We start from the raw sequence: 16205 nt of genomic DNA, 5'->3' as shown, positions 1-16205 counted from the left end.
GTGAATGTGCAGATAATATTTGTCCATGTGAAGTTTTAAGGTAGTTGTACTGAATGTTTCCTTTTTTCCTTCCTTTCAGATTTTTCACGGAACAGACTGTCAGAGCTTCCAGCAGAAGCATGTCACTTTGTCTCCCTTGAGAGTCTTAATTTGTACCAGAACTGCATTCGATATATCCCAGAGGCTGTTTTAAACTTACAGTCTTTGACGTTTCTAAATATCAGGTAACAATTGTGTTAAAAATTTTGCTTCAGCATCAGTAGTCTAGATTTATAAATCTTGATGCATCCGTAAGTAATGCTAACATGATGTGTAATCGTCACATTGATATATTGCGTGTCATTCATCAAAGCAACCTGAACCCGTCTTACCCGCTCAGTTAGACAGGGAACATGAGGATTAAACAGCAGCTTGTAGAAGTGCAGCATGAAGAAGAAAGCTAATTCAAATTTAAAGGACTCACAAAATAAATTCCAGTAATTTTCAGGTGAAACATAGGCATGCAGACTGGAGAGAGAGAGTGTAGAGCTTTTGGAAGGGCTTACAGTTCATCTCTCAGCAATTGCATAAAGCTTGTGCAATTTCCTTTTGCCTTCACTGTACTGGTGGTTTTTGAAGATCTTTCTCAACCATTAACTCTTCTCTGCCAGCATTAAAAGCTGATTGCTGCAGCTTTAGCCTGTTGATGAAATTCAGCTGTGTACAGTGCCCTCCATTTGCAAAAGTCCTTTCAGGAGGTGTGGAAAGTTCCTCCTCACAAACTTTCAGGGATATAAAACAAGAGCTTTAGGCTGTTTCCTTCTGGTATTACATTTTTGGCAGTTTCATGTGTTTATGTTTCTTTCTTTTTTTTTTTTTTATTGATGGTGAGAATTGTAGGAATAGGATGTGAATCAGGTATGCGTTTCCTATTGCTGTGACCTCAATTAGGTGCAATCCAATTATTATCCTTTTAAAAGCTGCTGGTGGTTCACCTACTGCTCAGAAATTTGGGGTTTTGGGTTTTTTTAATCTTTTAATAGCAAGGAGATCTGTGTTTCAAGAATGAAATAGTACAGCAGCATATTTTTGTAAATGTCAAGACCCAGTCAAAGCCGTAGTTAAGATCCTAATAACTTTCTTTCTAATCATCCAGCCATTGCTCTTTGCTATGTTTTATTTTTAAAGGGAATCTTTCATTTTACAGTGTTCTCATTCTGCATGATTCTTATCTGAGGTTACGCTCCAGTCATATGACTTCACATTTGCTTTGATAGTAGTTTATTATGAAAAGTCCAAGACTGTGTTTTGGAATAGTGAAATCCATCACACCAAAGTTCTTGATCCACATGACTTACTGAATATTTAAAGTGTATTTCTAATTGAGCAAGTCATGACTTTCTCTGGGGCGTTTTGTATGTGCTGACCTGCAATGCTACCCATCAGAAAGGCTTTTCACACTCTGTTCAAACACGCTCATTTGTGACGGGGTGGCCAGTTATCACAAGCACCCAAAAGGGCATGAAAAGATCACATTTCCCAGTGCTGAGTTTAAAACTTCTGATCAGGCTTGGTGCCTGATATTCAGGGTTTGTTCACACGTAGCTAGATACAGCAAATAATGAAGAAAGACTTCATGGAACTACTTTTACTGTAATTGTATAAAAACTGGGTTGATATCTAAATTCAGTGTGCTTTTTGTGTGTGTCTTTCATTGTGTTAAGACGTGAGGTGTTGTCTCTTTGGAGTTCCGATAATTGTTTTCTTTCTGTCCAAAAAGTCGAAACCAGCTTTCCACATTGCCAGTGCACCTCTGTAGTCTGCCACTAAAGGTTTTGATAGCAAGTAATAATAAGTTGGTTTCAATACCTGAAGAAATTGGACAGCTCAGACAGCTGACAGAGCTTGTGAGTATACCGTTACTTTTTAACTTTTACTGTACAGTCTTTAGTTTTTATTTGATGGGTTTAATAGATTCAGAGGTTCTTCAGAAGAAATAACAGGTTTTTTTAAACTGATCAAAATAATGCAGCCATTAAGATGCTGTGTGGGCATGTGCAAGATCGATATCCTGTTTCTCATTCAGCTGAGAACTTTGTGGTTGTAAACCAGTCACTTGTATGCAATAGCAAGTTCTTTAAATCTGCTCTTAGCCTAAGGAAGTTTTCTGTCTGCTTTAGTATCTCCAACTCTGCTTTGACCTTGTATAGAGGAGTTAGAAAAGAGTCTGAAATGCTCTGAGATTAAAAAAAAAATTACATGGAGAAAAGTTGCCTTGTACTGCAGATCAAATGATCCATGTCAGTTTAACTACGAGTCCTCCCTATTTTTGAAAGGAAAGTTGGATGAAATTAGAGCTGTTGGTGCCTTTGTTTCTGGCAGAAGGCTTTTATGTAGAAAGTTGCACTGACTCAAATAACATGGCATAACTTGAATGAGATAACTTGAAATAAACTTCTGCATCTGACTGCTTAATCTTTTAAAGCTTTTATTTCCCCATATATTTAAAATTAGAATAATGCTTCATATCAGAAGTGAGATTTAATGAATATAAAGATCTGAGATGTTATGAAAATAAATGTCTCTTCCTTTCAGTCCCTAGCTTAAAGACTACATATTGTAATTAACAGGTAATGTCAGAACTGCCAACTTATTCTTTCCTCCTGCTTTGTAGGATGTGAGCTGTAATGAAATACAGACAATACCTCCACAGATTGGCAATTTGGAATCCTTGCGAGACCTAAATGTCAGAAGAAATAATTTGGTGCGTTTACCTGAAGGTGAGATGAAGGCTGTCAGTTCTAATAGCAGAAACTTCAAGTACTTCTCTATTTCCAGTGCCTTTTTTCTTCCCCTGAGAACCAGAAGCAGTGTACTTAATTAGTTTGTAAAATATATTTTTATGCTCTTGCATTTAAAACTGATGAATTGTGTTTATTTTCTATCTCCAGAGCTTGCTGAGTTGCCTTTGATTCGATTAGATTTCTCCTGCAATAAAATAACAACAATACCAGTTTGTTATAGAAACCTCAGACATCTGCAGACCATCATGTTAGAGAACAACCCTCTCCAGTCACCCCCTGCACAGGTAAACTGCTGCTAGGAATTCAGGTGACTCGTTCAACTAAAAAGGGCAGAAGAAAGTGAGTACAAACCCAGGAGCTAGAGGAGCATAATGAGGCTCCCATGATCCCGCAGGAGGTGGTCAGAGCCTTGCTAGCCCAACTAGACACCCACAAGTCTATGGGGCCGGATGGGATTCACCCAAGGGTATCAAAGGAGCTGGCGGATGTGCTGGCCAAATTCCTTTCCATCATCTTCCAACAGTCCTGGAAGACTGGGGAAGTTCCACTGGACTGGAGGCTGGCTGAGGTTGTGCCCATCTACAAGAAGGGTCGCAGGGAGGACCCAGAAAACTATAGGCCTGTCAGTGTGACCTCAGTGCCAAGGAAAGGCATGGAACAGGTGATCTTGAGTGCTATCAAGAAGCACATGCAAGAGAACCGGGTGATCAGGCCCAGTCAACATGGGTTCATGAAAGGCAGGTCTTGCCAGACTAACCTGATCGCCTTCTATGACAAAGTGACTCGGCTGCTGGATGAGAGAAGGGCTGTGGATGTGTCTTCCTGGACTTCAGTAAAGCCTTTGACATTCTCAAGCAGAATGCTGTGAGAAACGGTCAGCCTCTGGCCTGGACAGGCGCACACTCTCCTGGATGGAAAACTGGTTGGATGGCCGGGCCCAGAGAGTGGTGGAAAATGGTGTGAAATCCAGCTGGAGGCCAGTGACAAGTGGGGATCCGCAGGGCTCAGTGCTGGGTCCAGCCCTGTTCAATGTCTTTATCAATGACCTGGATGAAGGCATCGAGTGCATCCTTAGCAAGTTTGCAGACGATACTAAGCTGGGTGGAAGTGTGGATCTGCTGGAGGGTCAGGAGGCTCTGCAAAGGGATCTGAACAGGCTGGACCGCTGGGCAGAGTCCAATGGCATGAGATTTAGCAAGGCCAAATGCCGGGTCCTGCACTTGGGGCACAACAACCTTGTGCAGTGCTACAGACTAGGAGAAGTCTGTCTAGAAAGCTGCCTGGAGGAGAAGGACCTGGAAGTGTTGGTTGACAGCCGACTGAACATGAGCCAGCAGTGGCCCAGGTGGCCAAGAAGGCCAGTGGCATCTTGGCTTGGATCAGAAACGGTGTGACCAGCAGGTCCAGGGAGGTTCTTCTCCCTCTGTACTCGGCACTGGTGAGACCGCTGCTCGAATCCTGTGTTCAGTTCTGGGCCCCTCACCACAAGAAGGATGTTGAGGCCCTGGAGCGAGTCCAGAGAAGAGCAACAAAGCTGGTGAAGGGGCTGGAGAACAGGCCTTATGAGGAGCGGCTGAGAGAGCTGGGGGTGTTTAGCCTGGAGAAGAGGAGGCTGAGGGGAGACCTCATTTCTCTCTATAGCTACCTGAGGGGAGGTTGTGGAGAGGAGGGAGCTGGGCTCTTCTCCCAAGTGACAGGGGACAGGACAAGAGGAATGGCCTCAAGCTCTGCCAGGGGAGGGAGGTTCAGACTAGATATTAGAAAGAAATTTTTCAGGGAAAGGGTCATTGGGCACTGGCAGAGGCTGCCCAGGGAGGGGGTTGAGTCACCTTCCCTGGAGGGGTTTAAGGCACGGGTGGACAAGGTGCTAAGGGACATGGTTTAGTGTTAGATAGGAATGGTTGGACTCGATGATCCGGTGGGTCTCTTCCAATTTGGTTATTCTATGATTGTATTACAAACTTTGTTTAAGAACAGGAGGATTTCAAATAAACAGTATTGTCTAAAAGTGTTAAATACACAGCACAACTTGAAAAACCCATTTTTCTTCTCTTACTTTACTGCATTCCTAGTCTCACCTATGGGTTGTTACTGTGTATTCCACTGTTGGCATGGTACTAATATTAGCTGAACCTTCCTGCCTTCAATGTACGAGAGGGGAAGCTCTGTTAGGCAAGGCTCATTTTGTGCCACTCATGTCAAAATTTCAGCTGCAGCCTCAGTTCTGCTGTGTGCAGGTTCACTTTGCGGCTGAGTGCTCAAATTGGCCTTTGAGTTAGAGCCTGCGATATGGTTATTGACTAATTTGATTTTTAATATGAGTATCTAAGCCCTTGAATATTGCAGGTTCTACTGTGAGCTGCTGCTTCTGAGTCAGGAGAGGCACTTGCTAAGACCTGTCATTTCAGTAGGGTTTTGCCTCCCTTTTGAAAGCAAAGACAGCTGTTATTGGCACTGTTCACTTTAAATTTGAGCTTGCTTTGGCAGTCTGCCATTGCCATTCAAAGCTGGGCAGGGGTGGGATGCATCAGTTCTAATGCCAAGGATATAAATTCTAGTACTTGTAAATGCTTACGTCTTGTTTGCATGATGAAATTTCAGCATCCAGCTGACAAAGCTGCATACAGACCAGATGTACTTGGAGGGCAGCTTCCATTTGTCTGTCATGGGCATCCCGCGATGCTCCAGTATAGCTATTTCTCGAAAATACACTGAGATTAGAAGAAAAGATGTAATGGTTGATATAAATTCACTCATTTATTAATCCCACCTACAGGTTAAATGTCTGTAAACTACTTTGAAAATGTTTTGTCAAATTATACTTAAGTAGTTTTCTTTCTTTTTTTTATTTTAAGATATGTATAAAAGGAAAAATTCACATATTTAAATACCTGAACATAGAAGCGTGCAAGATAGCTCCAGACTTGCCTGATTATGATAGGAGACCCATGGGATTTGGATCTTGGTAAGTCTGGCACAATCCGAGTTTCTAATTTTGATGACATTCAGGAAGATTTTGTCACCTGAGCTTTTTAAAACCATAGATCCAAGCATTGTTCTTTCTAAGTGCGTTGGTGGAGGTGGCCTCACAACACCACATTTTGTGTTATCTCCTGGTGCATTCGAACAAGGTACATAAGAAGTGAGGAGAAGTTAAGAAGAAAATCTGGGCAGTATTGTATGAAAGGCACTGTTAGAGTTTACAGTAAGAAGAGAGTGTTTGTATTTTCATAGTGCAGAGAGGCTGCTCTTGTTCTTAACATGTGTATTCAGTTATTTGTGTTTTATTTGTGTTTTCCATGTCATTACTGAAGTTATAGCCCTGCTGTGAATTTTAACCTTTTGTTCAGAATTTTATAACAGCTGAACAAAAGCCGTGGGTGTAAATGCTGATCTCCATCCCATTAGTAAACTTTTTTTTGGCAAGGTTTGGCTCTATTGCTTAACACACAAGTATTAGAACAGTCAGCCATATCAGCTGCTAAATTAAGTTGTCTAGAGAAAAGCAGGAGTTAAGATTTATTTCTATTACACAATATAGAAAAAAGGGAGTCAGTGAAGTATGTACTAAATATACGTAAAAACCACCTCAGTCATCTTTGAAGATGGTAATAAGGTGTGGAGCAGTAAGTTGCTAAAGGGTGTATCACTGTCTTAGCAGTGATAAAACACAAAGCAGAGGACTTCACAATAAATCATCATGAATCAGATTCATGAAGAAAAATTTGCATGAGGGACTGACAGAACAGTCAAAAGTTAGGAGGCTGTGTGGTAACTGACTTGTAACTACTTGTTTGTAGTTGTATATTACTATGGAAGTTTTCATTCATTGCTTTTGTGACATGAGAAGAATTAATATATTTTAATATTAGCTTGAAATTATTTATATAACAAGTGCAGAACTGGTTGAGGATGCTATCTCTAGAGTTGCTTCCAGATTCAGCTGTATGAAATAAGCTTCCACTGGCTCTCCTTTAGCTGTATTTCCGTCCCCAGGAGGACATAAGGGTCAGTGGTAGTTATTTGTTGTTACCATGCTGTTTAGGGCATTTAGTATTGCAGGTGGAAGAACTGTCCAGGGATCGGAGTGCTTATTGGGAGAAAATGGTAGAATGATCCAGTGGAAGAGAGGATCCCAAATTGTTATATTCTTTTGGAACTTGGAATGAGAAAAATAAAAGCACCTAGCTACAGCATAGTTAATATATTCAGGCAAGAGCTTTATGTTTGTTATCTTCAAAGGTAACCAACAGAAGTAAGGTACCAGCCAGTACACCTAGACTTTGTTGCTGTTTTGTCTTGTAAGCTAAGTGAAATACTGTGGAGGTCAAGAGTTTGAAACTGAGTGGTAGAGATTCTTAAAGTTTTAAAAAGTTTGAGTCATGCCATCAGTTCAGTCTTTATCAAATGTTTTTAATAATAAAATTGTTAATATTGCAAGTAAAACAAGATACTCTGAAACAACATGGCAGAAAGTATGGGTTGGATGTCCCAGTGCAGCTGATTATTTATTTTAGCCTTGTTATATTATATCAAACTGTCTCACAGGAGTGAAATCTTGTACTTCACAGTCCTTTACTAAACATAAGCTTTGTGAAGTATATCTTGTAGCAAGCTTTGATCTGCTGCAGCCAGTCTCTCATTTGCAACACTGAATACCCAGCTGTGTAGCAATTCTTTTGGCAAACTGGTATAGTCCAGAGTCAGAAGGTTTACAATACAAAGTACTCATGCATGAACCAGTGTAGAGGATACTCTGGCACTTGGGCAACTGTCCTTTCTTGCAGGAGGTAAAAATAAGTGGTTTAGTGTTGCTTTGGAGCTGTGGCTTTGAGATGTTGTCAGGTACTGTGTTTCCTTTGGCTACTAGCCTTACCAGGCATTAAGCTTCTCATCCTTTGATTTCAAGCTTTACATAGATTCAAGGGTAAGTTGTAGTTGCCCCAAAATTCTCTGATCTGTTCAAATGCCCAGATGTTGTTCTTTGTTGCTTGTTGGTCAGAGAGGAATAAAAATCATAGAATAATTTGGGTTGGAAGGGACCTTAATGATCGTCCAGTTCCAACTGCCCTGCCACGGGCAGGGACAACTCCCACTGGATCAGGTTGCTCAGAGCCCCATCCAGCCAGGCCTTTAACACCTCTAGGGCTGGGGCATCCACAGCTTCTCTGGGCAACCTGTTCCACTGCCTCACCACACTCACATTAAAAAAATTCTTCCTAATATCTCATTTAAATCTCCCCTCTTTCAGCTTAAAACCGTTCCCCCTCATCCTATCCCTGTGCTCCCTGATAAAGAGCCTCTCCCCAGCTTTCTTTTAGCGCCCCCCTGAAGTACTGGAACACTGCTTTAAGGTCTCCCCAGAGCCTTCTCTTCTCTAGGCTAAACAAGCCCAACTCTCTCAGCCTGTCCTCTTATGGGAGAGGCTCCAGCCTTTGGATCATTTACTCTAAGTCTCAACTGACTTCAGGATGGCTGCGTATAATCATACAACTATAAATGTGTAAAGTCTGCAGCATTTGGTAGCTGGTTTTGTATGTGAGAGTTGGGGGCACAGAAAGCAGCTTTCATGTTAAAAAGGAGGAGTCCTGGGAACAGTGATTATGAATTTTTGAGCTTCCATATAACCTTAGTGTTGGAGGTATAGCTTTTCAAAATCACTAGTTGAAAAGGAAGGCTAAAAGTAGAAAATTTGTGTCAAAGTATTTCCCCGCTTTTGAGATGTAGCCAGATAATCTTTTTGATTCTTACCAATTCGCAATAAGTTATCAGCTTACAGCAGGGTTCTCAGGAGATTCTGAAAATATTGATGCATTTAAAATAGATTTATACTGCAGACGGATTTTTCTTTTCTCTGGCCTATGTTTTAAATCCCATATTTAAGTACTGTGGACTGTTAGCATAAGTATGGGTCTATTGTTAGTGATTCAATTTAATAGTTTTAACTGCACTAGGTGATTTTGTAGTCATTCTTTTGTCTTCCCCACCCCAAAGAAGGGAGTTGGGGTTTTTTCTTTCCAGGGGTTTATTATGTAGATGATCTTTCTGTTCAAATACAGGGCCATAATAGTGGAACTCTTTTGAGTTAATCAAAACTCCATGCCAGTACAAAAGCTTGTCTTTTGGTGAACATCTGCAGGGAAGCAGATGTATAGCCTAACATTGCTCACCTGTAGCCCTCCATTCCTCCTCTTCCTTTTTTGATGTTTTATGTCTATATGAAAATGAAAATAGCCCAGAATAACAGTCTGTCCATGTTGTACAAAGTCCCATGGAGAGATATGGTGATACAATAATAATAAGTAATTTGAAAATAAGTGTTGCATGGAAGGATTTCGAGAGTGAGCAACAACTTGAGAGCAATGCCAGTGAGGAAATGACCTGCAATTTAGTTATGATGGGTGAAGCAGTTAGCTTCCTCAAATTCGTTCTTCCTTGTGTATTATGTAGTAATTACTGCTGCAGTTCTCCCAGGAGCATCAAGTGCCAGTGGGACAGTCGAGCCATTGTGAAATGGCATCTGCAGTGGATCAGACAAGTCCCATTGTCTCTTCTGCTGTAGCTATCTGCAGCAGTTGCCAGACTTGACATCTGTGATGGCTGTACTGCTGGATTACGTAGTTTCTAAGCCCAGAAATGTAGAGAAGAACTGCATGGCTGTTCAGTTATGTGTATTGTAACACTAGGCGCATGTCTGATGCCTTTGTCTAGACAGGTCTTGATGAAGTCAGGCTCTGTAATTGAAAACTTTACTTCGATATTTACTCTATTCTGGAGTATTTGAAGTCCTATCCAGCTTACTGCACAGCTTCTTAGGTGGGTGATGGTACAGAAGATTATATATTGATGTTACTCATTGTGTGTACTGTTGCGTAGAAGCAGTATATTCTGTATTTTTAATAATTTTTTATGGGCTTATGCTTATTTACAAAAAAGTTTGAGAGACTGTTTTTCAACCAAAACGAATGAGTAGTGGAAAGTGAAAGTTTGATTTGTTTAACAGTGAAATAGAAAACTGCAAAATGGTCTCTTTTGTCATAACCTACTTGGGAAATATTTGAACTGTGGATATATCCTTTGTATCAGATGAGCTCTGAAACACGAGGCAGTGGCAGGTGGACAGATGAGTGACAAGTGTGGTTGTAGTTGCAAGCACGTCTCTCGCTCTATGTGGCCAATGCAGTGCGATGCTTTCTACTACGCTGAGCTTGCGAACACACTGCAACTGTGCTTGGTGGCTTATTCTGCTTTTGTTCTGTAATATCTGAGAAGCTTTTGATGGTGTTTATATTACAGTAACTAAAACTGTATGTTTGACAGCCATGAGGAACTTTACTCTGGACGGCCGTATGGAGCACTTGATTCTGGTTTCAATAGTGTGGACAGTGGAGACAAAAGATGGTCAGGAAATGAAGTAAGTGTTGCAGCTTTATTTTTCTTGACTGCGGTATTGTACGCAAAAGAGAACTAACGAGTACAGGTCTGGAAGCATGTTCAGTGGATGGCATGTATAGTCTAGCATGCAGGTTGCCTTGAGCCAAAATTATTTGTTGTTTTATCGGAGGATACAATATGGGATGGACACAAAGTTAGAAATAATGAGAGAAATGTATAAAAGACTGCTTGGCAGAATAATTTACTGGAGCATAAAAGATGAGAAAAAAGAGGTTTTCAAAAAAGCTCATAACTATCGTATTACAACGTTGTGTCAACTACAATTACTTATGAGTAGTTATTTCAATAAAATAAATCTAAGCATGAAAATTAAGCTTCAAAATAAGATAGAGATTTCATCTTCTATCTCTGCAGTGTTTCAAATATTAAAAACAAAATCTGTCTGCCATTTAGAAGCAGGAACATGAGGTCTCTTAGCAAGGAGACTGTCAATTACTCTTCCAAGGAAGAAGCTCCCTCTTCCTCTTGGGACAACTAGAAAAGGCAGTAGCCAAGACCTGTTCATATGAAACACTTGAGGTTTTGGCTACTGCCTTTTCTAGTTGCTTGCAGTTTCTAGTTTGCTTTTTCTGCTTGCAGTCCTAGCTTGATTTTTGAGAGGGTTCTAAGAATTTCCATCTTGGGATGTTTTCAAGCACTTTCAGGTAGTGCAGAGCAAAAGGAAAGACAAGCTAATTTTTTAAGAAAGCTTAAATATATGTTTTTTAAAAACAATGCTGTATAGCTTTTTTTTAGTTAGTGTTTTGTAGGAGCAGAACGGGACAGCTGAAGTAAAACCACAAATCAATCAAGGTCATAGCTTACAAGATAATGTTTCCAAGGAGAAATGTTTCTTGACTTCATTGTTTGTTTTCTAAAGCCAACAGATGAGTTCTCAGATCTCCCTTTACGTGTAGCAGAAATCACTAAGGAACAGAGACTGAGAAGAGAAAGTCAGTATCAAGAAAACAGAGGGAGCACCATCATAACCAATGGTGGAGGTAAATAGTGGTCTTCAACAATATTTATTTTCATCGTTGTTAAAGTTTGCTATATATATTATATTTGCTATAAATAGATTGTTTAAAGAGGGGAAAGATAAAGGTCTGGGTGAAATTACACAAAAACACAGTTGTGTAAACAGTGTAAAAACACTGTTATATTAATGATGTAGCAAGGCAAAATCAAGTAGCATCAAAGTCAGGATTATCTGGGAAACATTGTCAGCTTCTGCATATGTGCTGTGTCAAAGTCTCCAAATGCTTCAAAATATATTTTGGAATCTTGGATTTCAGTGCATGGAGTTATGCTGCATATGCTATTGGAGAAAATATACAGCAGTAGGAAATTGTCAGTGCTCTGCGCTGGCTGCTGTCAGAATGGGATGAGCAGTTTTGTCTTATTTCCAAGTAGCAAAAGTGCCTCATTCAGTAGTTTTGAGTTTTAATCCAAACATATAAGCCACCGAGAAGGGACTGGTGTTTGTGGGTGACATTGCTTTTTTGCACTTGCTCAGTTTGTTGTCCTGCAGTCTTACAGCAGCACCTGCATATTTGGTCAAGAAGTGGTAGTGCCTGCTTCCCATGTTTCTTGATCTTTGCAGTCCTTAATTTCAACTTCCCATAATCTGCCACCACAACTGGCTCACAGTTCAGCCCTACTCTTGTTTGTCTCGATTTTATCATTTTTCCAGGTGTATTATTTCAGTCGTTCCCTCTTCTCCATTTTTTTACACAACTGATTATTAGATTTCATGCCCATATACTTTGATTAATTTTTCTTCCTTGTCAGTTGCTCCCTGTTCTCAATTTTCCCTAATGGCTCTAGTTCATATTCCCTATCTGAGTGTGTCACTCTTCCCAGCTAGTTTTAATCTTACAGGCACAACTCCAACCTTTTCTTCCTTCTTCCCTCCTTATCACCCTCTTCATCTTTTGCTGTCTTCTTTTCTTGGGCTCACTCTTCCCTGTCACAGTGTTCTGTTTTCTTTGCCACCTTCTAGAAATGTCTGGAACTTCTTGGTTGACTCACATAAACAGACAAAAATTCAGTTCAAACTGTTAAATTCTGGCAAAGTTTGAAGATGGTGTTATGGGAAGCTGTGGGCAGCCTTAATAAGAGGCAGTGCTGCCGGCTCCACCTTAAAGAACTTTATTTTGTTCTTTGGGTTTTGTACACCAGGAATTTTGAAATGCCTCACTAATCTTAAGATGGAGCACAGTGAGTTTGTGTGTAGGAGTATCTGAGAGGGGCATAAGTCATAGCACATGGCTGTCAGCAATCCAGGAGATCCTTTCCAATTTTGTGTCCCTAACACAGATATGAATGTCTCTCACTTTCTACTGTAGTATTATTACTATTTAAGTTTAATAAGAAAGCCTAGAAGGAAGGGTGTTTTTCTGTTTTGTTGAGGATTTTTTTAAGATTTGAAACTAAGATGGAGATTGAATGAAGCCAGAGTGTATAGGAATGCTTTTTTGGATGGTTGTAGTAGCAGAGGAGGTGGCTTTGGCAGTTGCTAGACTGTGTGGTGAGGCAAAGAGAAGCCTGTTTTAGACAAGCAGGAAAGGGGCGGGGGAGTAGAAAAAGAATGTCTACAAGAGAGTCTGGAGTAAGTCTGGGGAGAGTTCTAAGAAAAAGAAAGCTCCAGTGCTCAGAAAGGGAGATTATGGTTTACCCAGCATCCCCAGCACCATATTTTTCACCAGGGCAGTTTGCTCACTGTCATGATTCTCAATGTGCAAAATTACTGACCAAGTTAAAAAATTGCCATACATTATATCGTCTACACAAGGGAAGATCAATACTAGCCAGACTGTGCTGTTCCTTGCTCTCATTTCAGTGGGTCCTAATTTCTTTTTTTTTCTTCCTCTTTTTAAAATAAAACTGCAGATGCTTTATATTGTTTTAGAGGGGTTTTGTTGCTTTCTATACTGTCCTTCATTATTTCCACATGCACTTTTTATATTTATCCAATTTGCATCCAGATAACTTAGACATGATGCCCTCTGTTTCATCATTGTAGTAGTAAAACAGAACTGTCACATCTGTATAATTTTTATGACAGGAGAAACCAAGAGAAATTATTCAAAATGCACACACAAAATTGCACAGTCTTGGTGTGAGCTGACAGATTTTGATAGCTCCTTTGCGGTATTGAAAAAAAAATCACTGTATTTACTTTACTTTTTCAGTCACTGCAAAAGTATCTGTGGCCAGCAGTGTAAAACTGCATGCTTGATCTGTGTTGTTCATTACTTTCTAAAAAAGCGTAAATTTTGTAATTTCAAAATTTGATGTTTAACAAATGTTAGTGGGCCTGGCAAAATCCAAGAGCTTTTAGGCTGAGCTTTCCCAGACAGAAGAACAACACTGGGGCCTTAGTTCCCCACATTGTTTTTTGTTCGTTTTTTTCCTCTCGTGTTGGTTATCTAATTATGGATATTTTCTTTGTGTATGTATGTCAAGTGGAACATGATCTTGATCAGATCGACTATATCGATAGCTGCACCACAGAAGAGGAGGAGGAAGAGGTGAGGCAACCCAAGTGCATGGACTCAGACAGCCTCAGCTCGCAATTCATGGCATATATTGACCAGCGGAGAATCTCTAATGAGGTGGTGCTTTTACTTAGATTCATTAAATCTATACACTCCAGGAAAGCTTTTGTGATTATATTAGTGCTGCTTATCCTCAAAAGTTTTCTCTGTGGCTTTATTTATTTGCTTATTTAGAAAGTCAGGTCTGACCTGGGGGAAGAACACTGCTTTGTGCTTTGTGGAGGGTCAGAGCTGGAGTGTTAGGTTGCTTCCAAGTACCCCTTGGGATACACAGAATAAGTGTAAAGCAGCCATGTTTTTTTCTTGTCATGTGGGTTCTTGCAAGCTTGTGCTTTAGGCTTATGTGAAGTAAATGGTTTTTAGAAAGGAGTGCTGTCTTCAAAAAACTCTGAAGTGGATGCTTCCAACTGGCAATTGGTGATATCAAGACAGTGGTTAACCTTTACTTAGTACCGAATGCATGTTGACTTTCTCGAGGGAAAAATGTTGATTGTTATCAGCACGAAGTATTAGTACAGGAACTTTGCAACTCAATTAATTTGGCTGTTCATGTTGAATGTAAGTGATTTGCCATGAATTCAATATTTTGAGCATCCTATTTAAGTTTAGACTAACTTAAATATTTAGACTTTTCACAAAGCTTATGATTTGCAGAGAACTATTTCTGTCTCTCTGTGTTGAGCAAGGTTCTGAATCCACAGGTGCAGCCCTGGATATGTATATAGTCACCTTTCTGAACAAGAAATGCCATCTGTAGTTTCAGATAAATCTGGCATGAAACTGTTCTTAGTCAGTAAAAGTACACAGCTGAATGAATAAGTAAAATTATAGCTAGACAGGTTAGAAAGTTCTCTGGACAGCTTTTTACAGGTGTCTAGAAATAGGTTGGAGTAACTCTGGATGTTGCCCTGTTTTCTCTCACAGAAAAAAAAGAAAAATCATAGTAAACAAACAAACAAAGGGCAACGTTGGCATACACTGTCCTAATAATAGCTTCTTTTGTTGATTGTTTACTGTGTCCAAGTGATGTCTTGATACAGAGAAGGGCAGTGTTTCAGTAAAGTTACTAAGACACTTTTCTTTAGCTTACATCATTTCATTGCTTTCTCACTCCGTGAGGATTAGCGTGCACTTTAATAAAATTCACTGGAGCTGCTCTGAAAGTGCCTGAATTGACAAAACTGGAAGGTGTCTTTGTTCCAGTTGTAGCAGCCAATGCTGTGAACACATGGAGAAAACTGTTCCCCATTAAGGGATTTGGGTGGTACATTTTTGGAGAGTGTCCTTAGAAATCAACCCTACAAAAAAGATTTTCAGCCACATAGTGTTTTGTTCTGTGTTCTGTCAGTCTTAGAACCTGTGTACACAGCTGCACAGCTCAGTGGCTCCCTGTGGCTACTGTATGAATAACCTGTCAGAGAAAATCTTTTATATGCTTCAACAGTACCTGTTACGCTGCAGTACAAATGTGTCCTTTCAAAGTCTGGTGTGATTTGAAGCAGAAAGGTACCTGCATTTTGGAGAAAGAAAGAAAGAAAATGTGGATCTTTAGCATTCATGTAGGAGGCTGATCCCAATTTTGTCCACTTTCTATGGCTATTTGCTGTGTTTAAAATCAGTGACACTGAGAAGTGCTTTCATGTTGCAGATCTCAAATTCAGTATCACATCACAAAAGTGGTTACCACTTAAAAGCGTAGACAGAAGAGCAGAACTCAGCAAAGGCAACAACTAGCAACGCAGCCCAAGGATTCTTTGCTGTAGATATTGAAAAAGCATTGATCAACATAAAAATTCTGTTTGTAGGGATTAAAAAAATTCATAAAAATTAAACTATTTGCTATTAACTAAAGCCATAGTTTCTCTAAAAAGATGATCTAAAATATGCTGCTGCTTCGGAAGACTGACTATGCCATATAGCAAAATGCATACGGGCATGAGTGAAAATGGACAAGTTAATCTTGAGAATTTCTATTTTCCTACATTAATGGGTGTCAGTAAAAGTTTTACAATAACACCAGAGGCAGTATGTCTCTGTTCCAAATGGGATAAATATTTTCATAGCTCAAATTAAGCCTAAGGTGTTCTCATTCACCCCACGTTTTGCTTTCTTAGACCCTCTGTGACCAGTCTTTAGGGTATCATAAAAAGCTGTCACCTATTGTATTCTGTATTTCTGAGAATCCAGACTGCATTGCTGTATTCTTTGGAGCTTAACTCTACATTTCTTCTATGTTACATTAATTATTTTTTACCTACATGTACTTGCCTGCATGATTCTTAATAGTTGAAGTTTTTAAACTCTTATATTTGTCAGTAGGCACATTTAATCTTGAAACTAACATTTATTTAAATTGGAGGGAAAAATAAAAGTGAGTTTGCCTCCTTGCAAATTAAGATCCCTGAATTGTGTTTTGTGGTTCTTTGTC

General features: G+C 39.8%; 1 protein-coding gene across 15 annotated transcripts in view; it reads left to right on the top strand.

Moving 5' to 3' along the window:
* LRCH3 (leucine rich repeats and calponin homology domain containing 3) overlaps positions 1–16205 on the top strand; it is a 67833-nt gene that overhangs the window by 26320 nt on the left and 25308 nt on the right. For 14 of the 15 annotated variants that reach the window (XM_069865091.1, XM_069865094.1, XM_069865084.1 and 11 more), the window contains exons 2-9: positions 80–224; positions 1760–1886; positions 2654–2759; positions 2931–3067; positions 5639–5748; positions 10104–10197; positions 11098–11218; positions 13686–13834. In XM_069865091.1, the coding sequence (XP_069721192.1) occupies positions 80–224; positions 1760–1886; positions 2654–2759; positions 2931–3067; positions 5639–5748; positions 10104–10197; positions 11098–11218; positions 13686–13834 (989 nt within the window). The remainder of the gene's footprint in view (positions 1–79; positions 225–1759; positions 1887–2653; positions 2760–2930; positions 3068–5638; positions 5749–10103; positions 10198–11097; positions 11219–13685; positions 13835–16205) is intronic. The other variant, XM_069865086.1, reaches the window with a different exon arrangement.

The sequence above is a fragment of the Phaenicophaeus curvirostris genome, chromosome 10 (assembly GCF_032191515.1).
Source record: "Phaenicophaeus curvirostris isolate KB17595 chromosome 10, BPBGC_Pcur_1.0, whole genome shotgun sequence".
Classification (NCBI taxonomy): Eukaryota; Metazoa; Chordata; class Aves; order Cuculiformes; family Cuculidae; genus Phaenicophaeus; species Phaenicophaeus curvirostris.
Note: the sequence above shows the minus strand (reverse complement) of the source record. Positions and strands in the feature narration are given on the sequence as shown.